This window comes from Gymnoscopelus microlampas, assembly GCF_963454915.1.
Source record: "Gymnoscopelus microlampas genome assembly, chromosome: 10".
Lineage (NCBI taxonomy): Eukaryota > Metazoa > Chordata > Actinopteri > Myctophiformes > Myctophidae > Gymnoscopelus > Gymnoscopelus microlampas.
This window is the reverse complement of record NC_139947.1, coordinates 3,025,128-3,041,188: the sequence shown is the minus strand read 5'-3', so window position 1 is coordinate 3,041,188 and position 16,061 is coordinate 3,025,128. Positions and strand designations below refer to the sequence as shown.

General features: G+C 39.5%; 2 protein-coding genes across 2 annotated transcripts in view; both read left to right on the top strand.

Annotated features, from left to right (window-relative positions):
* The window catches only part of LOC311054410 (uncharacterized protein), a 120,638-nt gene that overhangs the window by 86,343 nt on the left and 18,234 nt on the right, over positions 1–16,061 (top strand). The gene's annotated exons all lie outside the window — the stretch shown is intronic.
* LOC311054006 (uncharacterized protein) lies at positions 8,209–15,285 on the top strand. Its single transcript, XM_084069853.1, has 10 exons — positions 8,209–8,302; positions 9,833–9,990; positions 10,857–10,982; positions 11,304–11,351; positions 11,501–11,601; positions 11,733–11,861; positions 12,157–12,252; positions 12,479–12,679; positions 14,364–14,473; positions 14,829–15,285. The coding sequence occupies exons 4-9, from the start codon at positions 11,347–11,349 to the stop codon at positions 14,471–14,473; spliced, it is 642 nt and encodes a 213-aa protein (XP_083925979.1). The 5' UTR covers positions 8,209–8,302; positions 9,833–9,990; positions 10,857–10,982; positions 11,304–11,346; the 3' UTR covers positions 14,829–15,285.

The following is a 16,061-nucleotide window of genomic DNA, read 5'->3' as shown; positions in this document are numbered from 1 at the left end:
TGGTAAATCAATGTACATATTATTATTATTATGTCTCTTTCCTCTCTCTCTCTCTCTCTCTCTCTCTCTCTCTCTCTCTCTCTCTCTCTCTCTCTCTCTCTCTCTCTCTCTCTCTCTCTCTGTCTGTCTGTCTGTCTGTCTGTCTGTCTGTCTGTCTGTCTGTCTGTGTCTGTCTGTGTGTCTGTCTCTGTCTGTGTCTCTCTCTCTCTCTCTCTCGGTCCGGGTCGAATTTGGGTCGAGTTGTCGGGTCCAAGCGGGTCGACAGCGGGTCGACCGGTCCGGGTCGACCTGTCTTGGGTCGACAGGTCTGGTGACCGGATCAAGACGGTCATAATGAATGTCTTTGAGTTATTTCTAAATAGTGTTTGCACTTTCACACTTTGGGTCCGTACATCTACTTAAACGTTCAGGTTTCAAATATAAAGTGCTTATCCCATGGCCACGGATGTTACAATTATGTTCGGGCCATGAGAAGTACCCATATCTTCCGTATTGTTCAATAAAAAGCATTGTAACCCGATCTGTGTCAGATATTCTGCATTATGCTTTCAACTGCGCGACCCTATCGGTTGAGAGGTGTATTGCACTCTGATGCATTATAACTCTGAGTGAAATGGCCACCGATCAGGATTAAAATGCTTTTTATTGAACAATACTGAAGATACGGGTACTTCTGGGGCCCGTACATAACTTAAACATCCGTGGCCATGGGGTAAGCACTTTATATTTGAATATGAACGTTTATGTAGATGTACGGACCCCAAGTGTGAAAGTGCAAACACTATTTTGAACCTACTCCAAGACTGTCAGATAATATATGACAGTCTCGTATCAAGGCTAGTACATGAGTAGGATCTTTACTCTGTCCACAGTAATGTTAATGTGATTGTCAAGTGAAGTTAAACATCTGTCATGCTGTACAGTGTTGCCAGATTTTGCGAGATAAATAAGGAACCAGGTCTATGAAAACAAGCCTAGAGGAAGAGACTTGGCCACATTAAACCTATGCATCGGATATTTGAAAATAGCCGATCTACAAGCTCACAGCTTGGGGGGTGGGGGGGGGGGCGGGGGGCATGGATAACATCATATTAATTTTGGGGGTCCTTGCTTTGTGAGAGGGGGGGGGGACATGGATACATTTATATGAATTGTGGGGGTCCTTGCTTTGACATGACAATGTTTGAGAACCACTGGTTTAAATAACAGGGAAGCAAGCCCAAATAAGCAACTGGACTTTAGAAACAGGCCCCAACATTTTTGGGCCAAAAACCACAACCTGCAACTACCAATATTTACAAGCGACTTTACAGAAAAACAAGGCCAAAGTCGCTTATAATAATTAGCAGCCATGGCAACACTGATGCTGTCGCGTGTCAGGCCTAGAATGACCCATCCAGGTAATGCATGGCATTGAAAATAGTTTCCCTGTCTTGTTCATGGGCTGCTTTATGGCTATTATTTGACCCCCTCATCAGATTCCTTGAAAAAGACTCTCCATCATCATCTTTCCATCATCTTGACTAGATCTTAACCACACATCTCACAGTCTAACTGGGACTGAGTTTGAGCTTGTAGGGAGAAAGTGCACCGATGTAAAGAAAGGGTTGAACCGGATTTTTGACTAAAACAAGACAAAACGAGCATTGTGCGAAATGGATTGCGGCACGATCATTGTTTCATCTTGTTTTCATAATGTTTGGAAGCCAAAATTGTAATTGACAATAGAATGTGAATCATTAAGCAGCCCAACTTTGATCACTGCCTTCAATCGAGGTCAAATAAAGGCTGCTTATAATTCCCCATCCCTACATGTGAACATAAGTCGTTGCTTGGGGATGTATTTTGGGTCACGTTCCAGTGTTTGAACTGCACTTATTGGCTACTTTCACCTTATTCACTTTACACCATTATTTGCATCGTTGGAATCACTCTTTTGATATGTTTCCCTTGTGTAATCTTAAATTAAGGATAATGGTTTATATACAGTATTGTAGAAGACATCACCTTCTACAATACTGTATATAAACCATTTTCCTTGCACCCAACGTTCATATGTTGTTTGACTTTAACAACTGGAGACTGTGTCCTGACTCCAGCCATTAATGTCATTTTTCAATTGCTTCATTTCAGGCCAGTGTGTGGAGTCCAGACTGCAGGTGAAGATGAACTCTCCAGACTCAGCCAGGGACATTTCTATTAAACAGGAGGAACCTGAATACCACCCACACCTCAGTAAGTTTCATGTGCTCTCTCTTTCTTCTGTTGTAGAGCTGTTACAATAATAACACAGATCATCAATAGGCTTTTTCCTCAGCTTTGAGGTTTAACCACTTGAACCCTAGCATCCCTATTCTGGGGGAAACATTCACTGAAATGAACTGATCGACAAGATCTCTAGCTTTTGGATCAGCTATTTTAGGTAAAGAGATTTGGTGTAGAGGGTACATAGCCAACTGTGCCCCATTCAACTAAGTATTAGTTCACTAAGTATAGTACTATGTACAGAGGGGTTTAAACATGACAACAAGTATATCTTCAACTATTTTCAGATTTCACTGCATGAAACAGAATTTGACAGTTTAAAGTCTGCACTTTGATAATCTGGAAAAAACGGTACATTATATCAGTTATGAAAAATACTTTATTGGCCTACTAGCAGTGGCACAACTAGCTACATTATGCATTGTGGTAGCCTATACGTTTCTGACGTTTAGTCTAGGTGCTGGCAAATTCTCTTTTGGTGATGCGCCAAGGCAAAATGTGTCTGGCGGACACCCTTCATACGGACAAACGCTGTACAGCTTTACCCCCAATTCAAAGCCCACACAGGCGTTGACACTAAGGTCTCAGAGCATGTTCTACTTGTCCACAGGTTTTGCCCACTGTGTGGTGTGAGGTTTTATTAAGTGTAGAAATAGTGAAAACAGCACATTATAGGCCGACAGTGCTCTTATTTTACATTCCACAGACCAGAAGACACATACGTTCCCTTAACTTGACATTGTGTTCTTATTTTGAAGTCCAACGACCGGAAGTCAAGGGTTTACGTTCTGACCTTTCAATAAACAAACTGAGGTAGTGGGCTGGCACTGCTGTTTTGAATCTGACATCAGGAAGGCTTTATAAGCTGCTTGCTGCATTATTGTATTTTCACACGTCTGTTAGGGACTAGGGTAGTCCGCGTTTTTTTTTATATCGCGGGTGGGGTGCATGCAGCCGTGCTCTTACGCACACGCCCGACCTTTTATGCTTCCTGAAAGATGAACCCCAACATTTTATGCTTCCTGAAAGATGAACCCCAACATTTGATTGACCCAATGATCTTCTAGTGTCACCATCTGGCAAAATAGTGACTTTTCAGTTTTCACACAGGGTTGGTGCTGCTCGATTATGGCGAAAATAACCACATTATTTTGGTCAATATAGAGATAATCAATATTTAACATGATTAGTCATTGTTTGGAGACATACAATGAAATAAAAATATATATTTCTCTTTTTTCCTGCTTCATTATTTCAGATGATTAAACAAATTGGTCGTATTGTCTTGTGGTCCATACATCACGTGATAAATCTTGAACAGTATTTGTTGTAGTTTCTCCTTGAGACTCCTTGAAAAATATGTTTTTCAAAACAAATCAAATTAATTGGTTTTACCTTTCTTGTTGACCAAAGGCTCTCTCTCCATCATCTTGTCTAGATCTGAACACAATCTCACACTCTCATTTCACCATATGATAATCATAACACAAAACATCTTGACAATGATAATATCTGAATTTGTATAGCCATCATTATGATACCTCTAAAACAATGTATAATATCTTCAACATCCAAAAGCACATCCTCTTATGTGTGAATCAATGTAAAAAAGCAAAGAGGGTGTCGTATCTAGCCATAAGCAACCGGCAGAAAATAGGGTCCATTTTCGGGGAGGGTCTTTCTTAAACAATGATTTTATTGTCAGAGTCCTTTAGCAATCCATACATTTGGGTCAAATCAATATATAGCGCACTCTTTGTTCACAGAATCTACTTCATTCCATGTAAACGTGGCAATCTGCGTGCAGCCAAATCACACAATATAATACCACAATATATACCAATGTATTTAGTACAAACAGGACTACCTCCTTTCTCTGTTAATCAAATCACAAACAAGCTTCTTTCAGAACAAAGGATTGTGGGCCAGTCCTTTCACATACATTGGAAAACGCCTACCTGTCTCCTTCACTGAAGAACTGTACCACATGACCAGGGGTGCACAACTGGTGCGCAGGTACACATGCGCACCCAAAATAAATAATGCGCGGCACATCAGACGACGCGAGGCACTTTTGCGTACCAACAGCTGGGACAGGAATTTCCAAGCTTTTATTTTTTAGCAAAAATAAAAAATAAAAGCCTGGAGATCGAGGCTAGGAATTGACTTCCTGAAGCCACACTCAAACAATCACGCTAAAGCACGCGTCGGCCCCATGTACAGCCATTAGGCGCAGGGGTAGGGGATGTATGCTGCATTTATTTGGTGCACACCAAGTCACATCTCCAGGTGCTTAGGCACTAGACCTAAAAAGTTATGTTCACCCCTGCACATGACATTATTCTCCTTATTTGTTAAACTACAGCTCTGCCTAAATTCTGGTTATGACATTATTAAATAACATTGTATTAGCTTCGAAATAAGTCTAAATATTAACATTTCCGATGTCATATGAATGATCTCGATAATTAAGAATACTTAAAAGAAACGCACGCTCAGCCTGGGTTCCCCAGCTGTTCCCCCTTCTTGGAGAACTCAGCCCCTTCCTCTGGAGGGAGCGTCAGAATCCCTTTTCTCAATGATGTTGCCATTAAACACGGACTTAAACACAGAATGATCATATTATCCCACTAAAGGCCTTCAGCTATATTTTACTAAAGCTCAAATCTATCTGTGAATTTAGAAAAGACTAGTGAGACATTTTAAGATTAGTTCTGCTTGTTTTAGCCTAATCCTGTCAGCTTGCTTGGCTGAAAGGGACAACTGTCTTGGTGTCAACAAGCACTCTTGCATAATATTATAATGTGTTCCGTGGGAACTATAACAAAAAACAGGATCTTGTCGGGGTATAACTTGATTAACTCAATTGCAGCTGTTAACACAGCTAAAATCCCCCAACTAGCAACCTTTTTGGTCTCCTAATTACATGAAACATTTGAACAGTTCCTGGGTTAAAATATATTAATATCGTAGTTTCAGTCCATATTCTATAAGCACAGGACCCGAGATACAAGGGGAAAAAAGGCAGCATATAACTTTAGAGCTTTGACAGGCTCTTTCTCAGTTTCTTGATTTACGGTTCAACCACTTGAACTCTAGCATCCCTTTTCTGGGTGGAACAATAGTGGATTAGCTCACTAAGTATTGAGGGTTTAAGTAATTCTATCAGATGTGAAAAATACCTCTTTGGCCTACTGGCATTGTGCAGACATTTGGCACTGATCGGTACAGCGGTTTGTCAAGTTTGCCCTGAACACACAGACAAACAGACACATTCAAAGACTCACAGAACCATTTCTAGATTTTAAACTATGACCCAACTTAATGGGTGGAGAAGTTTCTGTTTCATGATGTCATGCAGGTAAAGGCATGAGCTGCGATTGGTCCACCTTTTGAGGGGAAATGCATACAGTACATACTGAACGTACAGGTGAACCCTGTTTTACACGGCTTGTCCTACAGCCTATTTTACCCAAATCAGAGCTGACGTGGGATGTTTTATGGTTTAATATTCTTTCATAATGTAATGATTCAAATTGCAGTAACAGCCTTCACTTGTTTGGTAAAGTAACTAATATTCAAATTACATTTCAAATTATTTATTTTGCTAAACTCTTGCTAAAACATGATTTTTCGGAAGTTCTGTTTTCAGAAACACCTTTAGTAACCCGTAGTTAGTAAATGTTTGGTCAATCAAAGCTGATGGCTCAATTTGTACAGGGAACATGGACAGAAAACAGAATTTTAGGAATCCAGTATTCACTATCATGTTATTTTTCTGCTCCTAGACATCCTGCACATGGTTGTGTGTAAAGAGAAGGTTTCTCCTGAACAGGAGAGGAGCCCCAGTCTCCAGGAGGAACCAGAGCCTCCACACATTAAAGAGGAAAAGGAGGAGATACTTCAAAGACCAGAGGAGCCTGATGGGTCAATGTTGACATTACTAGCAGTGAAAAGTGAAGTTGATGATGAAGACATCTCTTCACACTGCTATGAAGTTGAAGTCAAGCTTGAATCCGACACTGAAGAAAGTGATGATTTGGAGGAGACCAGTGGAGGTCAGTCAGTGTTAAACACAGAGACCCGAACTGCATGTGTGAGAAAACTGTGAGAAAAGATGAAGATGAAAACATTTTTAAATCAGAAATATTGACAAAGGAGCCGTAGTGCTCCTAAACAATTGACTTGTTTGATGCTTTCAAGTTGTATTTGTACTCACCATTTCTAACCTGCCTCTTCCCCTCTCTCTTCTGCTTCTCTCTCTCTCTCTCTCTCTCTCTCTCTCTCTCTCTCTCTCTCTCTCTCTCTCTCTCTCTCTCTCTCTCTCTCTCTCTCTCAGAAGTGAGGACCCACCCACATGGAAAGAATCTATATGTTCCATATATGCAACTATATGTAACCTATATGCTACATATAAGGATCATATATGCGCATATATGTGCATATATACCACATATATGCCTGGTATAAGCTCCATATAGGCTGCATATATCTCACATATAGGTCAAAATCAGGTGCATATATGTGCATATACAGGGTATATAGGTCTCCTATATAGCTTGTTTATACCCTCATATAGGTCATATATGTTGATAATACAAGCCATATAGGTCTCCTATATAGCTTCTTTATCCATATATAGGCTCTATATGTTCATAATACAGGACATATAAGTCTCCTATATAGCTTCTTAATATGTACCCAGAGGAAAGCATAATCCAAGTTTGAGCTCTCATCTCGTGCATGTCCCGTTGCAGGTCAGCACAGTTGCCTGGGGGGCTAAGCCCCCAACCTGTAGAGACAGACACTATCTATCTATCTATCTATCTATCTATCTATCTATCTATCTATCTATCTATCTATCTATCTACACTGTAACAAATTTCTGTAATTTCTACAGTAAAAATGTACAGTATCTTATTGTTCTGTCATTTTACAATGTTTAACTGTATTTTGCAATGCATCATGGAAAACAAATCATTACAGAAACTTACTGCATTTTTACACAGTAACATAGTGTAGAAATTACAGTCAGGTTATAATCTAACTATAGAAGTTACTTTTACAGTAATGTAAAGTATACATAATAATGATAATAATAATAATAATACATGTTATTTATAATGCACTTTACATTTTTGGAAATAACAAAGTGCTACAGGGTTTAAAAACAAAAGGCACAACAATTTAACAAATGTTTTACATGATGTGAACATCATCATCATTATCAGTTATTTTTATTGTTATTAATTTTATCCTTCAACTTATTGTTTATGCCCCAAAATGACTGCTATACAGGTTTTCTAGCAATTTCTAGCAATTATAGAAATATTAGACCTTAATTGTCAAATGTTTAAGAATGTTCTAATCATGTATACTTTGTTTTAAAACATTTTCCAAATATTTCATTTTCTTTTTACATTTTGGACAAATTTGCCAATTTTACATTGAGGTGTGCAGATGTCCGAGTGCCCGCCTATACTGTTACTTCACTGGTTCTCAACCTTTTCAGGCCACGACCCCCCAAAATAATCATATTTGAACTGGGGACCCCCAACCCTGATATGCACTTGTAATGTAGGAGTTGAGGCATTTAGTTTGACTCCGTTCCACAGATCAATATTTTGAAAATAGCCGATCTACAAGCTCACAACGCCTTGAGTCGATGGGCTATTTTTGCCTCTTTCTTATATTATTTGACAATTTGGCCAATGTTTGACAATTTTTTTTAGTATAGTTTGTTGATTACTTTTGATGCAGTAATTCTTTTTTTTTTAGGTATTAAAAGGGTTACTTAAATTGTCACTTCACTGCCACTGCCACCTACAGATCCCCCCAATCATGTGGGGATCCCCCTGGGGGTCCCGACCCACAGGTTGAGAACCTGACCAGACCTACAGTTACGTCACGCAGCTGCTCAAGGCGGAGCTTATCAGTTTTGAACCGGGGAGCGCGAGAAACGAAACTAGCTAACCGTCGGCTAAGCGAACATTTATTTACAAACCAGTTGCTTCCGTGCTACTCTACCAGATAACAGGTAAGTTTAATTAGTTTATGGAATTAAAGTGTTATCCAACTTGTTAGTATCGTAAACGGTGTGCAGTTGTCGTGTATTAGCTATGGATCACACGACGCTCGTCCGTCACGAGCGTCACGGCCGAACTTCAACCTGTGTTTTGCACTTTCTCCATTTACAACCTGTACATCTGCATAAACGTTCAGATTTTAAATATAAAGTGCTTACTCTATGGTCACGGATGTTACAAGTCTACTCGGGCACTCAGCAATACCCGTATCGTCTGTATTGTTCAATAAAAAGCATTTTAATTCGATCGATGGCCATTTTCTCCGTATTTCTGTACGCTTTCAACTACTTGACCCTATCGGTTGGGAGGAGTACTGCACTCTGTTACATTATAACTCTATGACAAAATGGCCACCGATCGGATTAAAATGCTTTTTTTTTAACAATCCGGAATATACGGGTACTTACACCAACCCGAAGTGAATTGTAACATCCGTGGCCATGGGGTAAGCACTTTATATTTGAAATCTGAACGTTAATGTAGATGTAGGGCTTTACATGGAGAACGTGCAAACACCAGGTTGAAGTTTTGTCATGACTGTCATAATACAGGGGGTTATACAGACTCGCTCTGGTTCTAAAGCTTCTCTATGTTTCTTCGTAAGGCTGTGTTGCATGGCCAAACATCACTGATCTACAAGCTCACAGCGACGCATTGTGAGCTTTTAGATCAGTTTTTGGGGCGTGCAACACAGTCTTAGACATCGCATTAGCATATTAATTTCCATGTGGTGCATGATGTCATTGTTTATTTCAGGTATAAATCAGACCACATCAGTGAGAGCTAACAATGGCCTCATTTGTTTTGACTGTAATTCATTATTATTATTATTATTATTATTATTATTATTATTATTATTATTATTATTATATCTATGAATTTTGTTTTGAACCTACAGTACAAAGTAAAATCATTTCATTTAGGGAAAGAGAGTACAAATGGTAAGACCAACGTTTTCAGGCCATGGACCCCCTAGCTGAGAGAGAGATGAAGCAGGGACCCCCTCTATATTGTATAAAATTGTGTTTCAGATTCAACTTTTTTTGTTTACTTGGTCTGCTCTTTTTCCCTCTTTGCCAAAAATAGCTGATCTACAAGCTCACAACGCCTTGCAGCGTGAGGCGTTGTGAGCTTGTAGATCTGCTATTTTTGGCTAAAGTTCTCCTCAGAAAAGGGATGCTAAGGTTCAAGTGGTTAAGGTAAAATAAATAATCATATCACACAAAGATTTGGCGGACCCCCTGTAGTAATTCTGAGGACCCCCTAGGGGTCCCGGACCCCCTGTTGAAGACCCCTGCTTAAGTTAAATTAACACAGAGTTTAGTCTGCACACTTTTTACTGTTTTTTTTTACTGTTTTAAAGCATTGCAAATACGGAGACTATATGGAGGTCATGTTTTAGTTTAACAGTCTATTGTTATGTGGAAAGCAACAGACAAACACTGTTAACATGCAAACCATATATGTCAAATTATCTTTAGGTGAAGTTCTCACAGCTACACAATGGATGCTGAGCATTGAGGTCGGTCGTTGTGGCTCCACAGATCAACTTCCTGGCTGGGATGGCAGCTTTTCCAGTTATTACAACTTTGGTGTACCAGGAGGAGCACGCCTGTTACACACTGGAATTCATTCAAAGGTAGCTGTAGTTTACAACCCTCGTAGACGTATTTACGATTCTGACGTCTTCAATCTACGAGAGTTGTAGAGTGCACCCCCCCATGGATTCGAGCACTTTCGGCACTTTACCCCGCTACACTCCAAACATGTACAAATTGAAAATAAAAGGTGCTTACCGCAAAGCCCCAAATGTTAACGACCTCGGCGGGGTAGTAGTGATCCCCGTCGAGGTATATCTTTCAATAAAGAAGTCTTTTAATCCAGCTTGTGTCGGAATCTTCACTGTTCTTCTTTTGTTTTAAATGAGTTTGAACTGCGCATTAGCGATTTGGCGGTCGGGAGGTGTATTGCGCATTGAACTTACAATGTATCAATACACCTCCCGACCGCCAAATCGCTGTTGCACAGTTCAAACTCATTTAAAACAAAAGAAGAAGCAGTGCGCAATACACCTCCCGACCGCCAAATCGCTAATGCGCAGTTCAAACTCATTTAAAACAAAAGAAGAACAGTGAAGATTCCGACACAAGCTGGATTAAAATACTTCTTTATTGAAAGATATACCTCGACGGGGATCACTACTACCCCGCCGAGGTCGTTAACATTTGGGGCTTTGCGGTAAGCACCTTTTATTTTCAATTTGTACATGTTTGGAGTGTAGCGGGGTAAAGTGCCGAAAGTGCTCGAATCCATGGGGGGGTGCACTCTACAACTCTCGTAGATTGAAGACGTCAGAATCGTAAATACGTCTACGAGGGTTGTAAACTACAGCTAATTCAAAGGTAACTTTCTGCTTTAAGTAGAACCATCATGTGTAACTCGAATGATGTGCTCTCTTGTAGAACGGCTGTGAGTGCTTTTTCCATTTGTGTTTTGTGATTTCAGATGTTTCGTTGGGATCAACCCATTGGCGGTGGCACCAAACCACAAAGCTGCTCAGCCAGAAAAGTGGGTTTGTCCTCCTGTCTCCTCCCTCCTGAAGCAATTGATGGACTTCGATTGGCTTTGAGTGTAAGTTATGTGCAAAACATTTGGACCATTCTCTTCCCAATATATGAATGACATTGTCATGGTCATATTTTAGTAGAGTTTTATTACTTATTTCGTTTTTTTTAGATCTCTATCTCAGGCTCTGATTTTAGGAGTTGTTCAGAAGTAAAGAAGTGGTCAGAACACTGTCTTAAGGGGTTTTCTTAAGGGGTTTTCTATCTAAAATCCACAATGCATTGCATAAAGGCATAGCTATTTTTTAAAGATCTTTGACAGACTACAAACTAAGGTTACTTTTCTATGTCTCTGCAACCTTGTGATACCTTTTACCCAGATCTACAGCCATACCCTCCAGCCTCTTCTACACAGGCCTGCTGACCTGTTGATGAGGTATGTTTTCTTTAGATTTAACCCATTTAGACCTACAAGCTCGTAGCACAGCACTCGGTGCTGCGCTATCTATGAGCTTGTATAGTAGCCTATAGTTTTGATGATTTTTGACCAAGTACAATTAAGGGCCTTTTCTCTTTTCTGCACAGCCGTATGCAGCTACATATATGGACTTGGATCAGTGGAACCAAGAAAGTAACACCCAGTGTACTGCAACCTCCATCTCCGTCCAGTGATGCTCCAGTAGAAGGTGTGGTTCCTCAGCTAAGTGTCAGACTTGCACTGTTGTCCTTCAAATTCAGGATTCATAGATGAGTTTTTTTTCTACTTTTTTTTTAAAACTTTTCTTTACAGTTTTTGACGTGCTTTCAATGTTTCTAGGTCAACCAAATCCATCTGACCAGAGCATACCAGAGGGTCAAGGGTGGCAGCCTTGCGACTCTTGTCGGTCTGAGGTGGAGAAGCTCCAGCTCCTGTTGAGGAGGATAACCACTGTGCTCTCCAGTATCAGTAAGTTGTATTGCCTGTAATGTTGCAGTTTTCAGTTGTCTGCTAATTTCTTTGTCTCACTTGAAACTTTACTTTATCCTGTACCTCTTTTGTGAGTTCTCTGACATGACTGGAAAACTTTGGTATCCCAAAATAAAACTGTTTTCTATTTACTGGGAAATCGACCCCTGCTACTGAACAAATACTCATCAATGACTGCTATCAGAATATACTGTAGAGCTATATAGAACAGTACTCAATCTTATTGTTTTACAAATACACTCAGTAGACTCAGATTTTTTTGTCTTTGTTCTAGGCTCTGAGCAACTAGACGCACTGAAGGGTTTTATCACCCTGGTCGGTGACCTAGAGTCTGGAGTGTCCAGTCTCGGGCAGCAGGAGCTATATCCAGGTATGGATGTATACGTTTGCCATACATTTCACACTGAACCTGACGTTCTTGGTAGCGAGTGATCCGTGTTGTGAGCTGCAACTAGATAGTGACGTTTTCAGAAGGTCACAGTTGTCTGTTTTCATGGTGCACTGAGTGCAGAAAGGGGTCAATGTAGCTGAGCCTTACAAGTGCAAAACTGAAGTCTTAAAATGCAGTTGGTTAATTGCTCGCTCTCTATTCACAGGCTGTGGACAGTTGATTTCCTCTGTGCAGCTGGCAGCCATACACCAGCGTGCCAGGAAGGACTGCAAGAGGCTATTCCACGCGTTGTTCGAGGTGTTCTTCACCCATGAGGAGTGCCGCAATGCCGTCGTATACGGAAAGCATGGTGTCATCCCAGAGGGGAAGAACAAACTGGATGAGGCGAAGAGGGATGCACTGTTCAGTAAGTATTTGTCACACCACTAGTTCCTCAGAGTAGTGTTATAGATGGCCAGTCAGTGGAGTTGGTAACCACTTATAGATATCTTGGGACCATAATCGACAATCGTCTGAAATTCGATTCCAATACTGAAATTGTTTGCAAGAAAGGCCAGCAGTGCCTTTTCTGTTTAAGGAAGTTAGCCAGGTTTCAGGTAAACAAATCAATGATATAGAGCCTTCATTGAATCTGTCATCTACTTTGCTGCCATTTGCTGGTATGGTAATCTAGGTATTAGACAGAAAAATGCCCTTAAAGGAGAATTCCATACTAAAAGGCTTTCTTACCTTTCTTTGTAGTTAAGTACACACCAAAGAGGTCCAGGTGTTATTTTGTGCAAAAGCTTATTGGCTATTTCCCCTACCATGAGCCCTAAATGAATTGCATTGAATGGGGCTATGGGGTGTTGTGCTAATTCGCTTATTTCTTTTGCTCAAAATTATTATTATTTTTGTATATATTCTCTTTTCATAATGTAAATAATATCCCAAGCGGCACACTTTACTACTTATTTCGATGGAAATAAGCAAATTAGCACAACACCCCATAGCCCCATTCAATTCAATGCAATTCATTGAGGGCCTATGGTAGGGGAAATGGGCAATAAGGAGTTTTTGCACAAAAAAAACACCTGGACTAGAGCCATATGAAATCCGTGTTAACGGAATCGCGGACGGAATCGCGGAAATGACCAATAAAAATGGAATTGGAATAAAACACGGAATATTGCAGAATTTGGAAAAAAAAAAAAAATCGCGGTAAAAATTTTTTTTTTACCGCGAATTTTTACAAATCCACGGGACACCACCATTTTGCATGGCCACATCCTACTTTATAAACAGTAAAATCCACGTAGAAATAGTCTTAGAAAGACGATAGAAACAATAATACATGCGCGACGCCATTTTGCGCATGCTCAGACCGAAGTCACCGAATTATTTTGGGAACATTTTTGCGTATAACACAACAAGGGCCATGTATGGACTGTTATATCTTGAACATTTATTCATTTCCACTTACCAGACACTTTTTTTTATGGTAAAAATGAGCATAAAAAGCAAAATACAGAATTCAGAAATATTAAAATGGAAAAAACAGAATTTGGGAAAAAATAAAACGGAATTGGGAAAAAAATAAAACGGATTTCATATGGCTCTAACCTGGACCTCTTTGGTGGGGACGTAGCAACTACAAAGAAAGGTAAGAAAGCATTCTAGCATGGAATTCTCCTTTAAGGGGGCTAGAAAGATTGTGGGGGGTATCTTGTGACAATGTATACACATGTCTGTCTTACTGTATTGTGTTTTTAGGGCTTTTATTATCTGCTGTAAAAGGCCCAGCTTGGGACATATAAATATACTTGATCCTTGACAAATCTTGGTTTTGTAAATGATATTCTCAATTTATGATCTCACCAATACATTATCATTTGGCAATTTGGCTGCCTTTGTGCAGTAAAGAAATGCAGGTTCCACTTCCAACATGTTGCGCTGGTGGGACGTACAGTACACTCTGAACCAGGTTGGCCTCATCTGTGGCTATGCTGTGCTCAGTCTGTAGAGAGTCATATAGTCTTTAAAATGTATATATTTAACCGGGGGAAACCCATGTTGACTGACTTGTGTCATGTCATCTTCTCTGTCTGCAGACTACGTCTTGCGGTGTTCCTCTCTGGCATCATGGACAAATGTTTTCACTGCAGAGGGCTTGAAGAAAGCCATGACCAATAAGTGCCGAAGCCGTGCTGCAAAGGACTAGGTACTCCACAGTGTTTTTGGCAGCAGATTTTTGTCCACTAGTCCCTTCCTAACATTTTAGTCTAGTTATTTGTTGACGAAATTGTCAGTACATTTAGTCGTCATAGCTTTTATTTAGTTTGTCAGTGGAAAAAGGTAGAACATTTTTCGTCTTAGTTTTAGTCGACGAACAACACTATATTAAAAAAAATGCACTGTTTTGGTTGTGGCCATTTGTTTATTACACATGCAAAATGTTAAACATGATGCACTTTGCACTTAAAGGACCACTTTTCAACCGGCTTTCATAAAATTGGTCCTCACTAATGTTCATGATAAAATACTACCCTTTTTTTCCTACTTGGTCTGTCTCATAGGAGGGCTGTGGGCAGTTCAGAAACCTGTCCACCAGTGACATCATCAATGTTGAATTCAAGCTAATAGAAACTGTATCTTACTATTCATAATAATATTTGTGAAAAGTTCCAATGCGATAATGGAAGCCATCGTTCTCACGATAATACAAATCTAAATGTGTTTTAAAAATATATTGTTTAATAAAAAAAAACGTCCAAACGATGATGTCACTGGTGGATGGGTTTCTGAACTACCCACAGCCCTCCTATGAGACACAGAGTAGAAACAAATTGTAGTATTTTATCATGAACATTAGTGAGTACTAATTGTATGAAAAGTGGTGAAGTGGTCCTTTCAACTTTTATGTAAATTTTGATGCCAATACATTTTTGTTTTTTTATATACTGTTAAAGCTGCCTGCTATGTTTGTTCATTAATAAAACATCAATGATGAGTAACTAACTTCTGTCTGTCTATTCTCTTGGGTCTGTGTCCTTCCTGGGTTTTGGCATTTCCAAAAGCCTGGCAGGGCAAAGGGAGTGTTAGTTAACCTGTCCCGGAGCTTAATTTAATTTAATTTAATATCTTTTTTTTTATCCAGCTGTTTGCCACTTTAAAAGCCATAATGTTTCATGTTTGCATATTATAACTTGTTTAAATAAAGTGTTAAAGTTCTACATTTGGGTTTCTATTGGATTTGATTAATGTGTACATGTAAAACAAACTTATCACCTATTTCACCTATTTTATAGGTGATATAGGTATCATATAATTATGTTTCATTGCATATATGTAGATATAGGTACATACAGGTCATATATGTACCTATATGTTACATACAGGTCATATGTACCTATATGTTGCATACATAAAATTGGCACCTTTCCTATATGTATATGTGCATATATGTACATATATGCGCATATATATGTACATATATGCACATATATGTACATATACATATAGGAAAGGTGCCAATTTTATGTATGCGGTCCTATATTACAAACATATATGACGCATATAGGTTCTTTCCATGTGGGCAGTCTTTGCAGACTCCAATCACCAGCTCTACAACCAGCCAGAAAGACACTGATCAACCAAGATCTTATTGTCATCAACAATTTACCAAGTCTTTAACTCAACCAGAAGAACTAAAGCCTTGCATAGACTTCCTGAGCTACAGACATCAACCAGATGGAGAGAAACCTTTCCACTGTACCCAGTGTAACAAGAGTTTTAGTAAACCTTTCCAC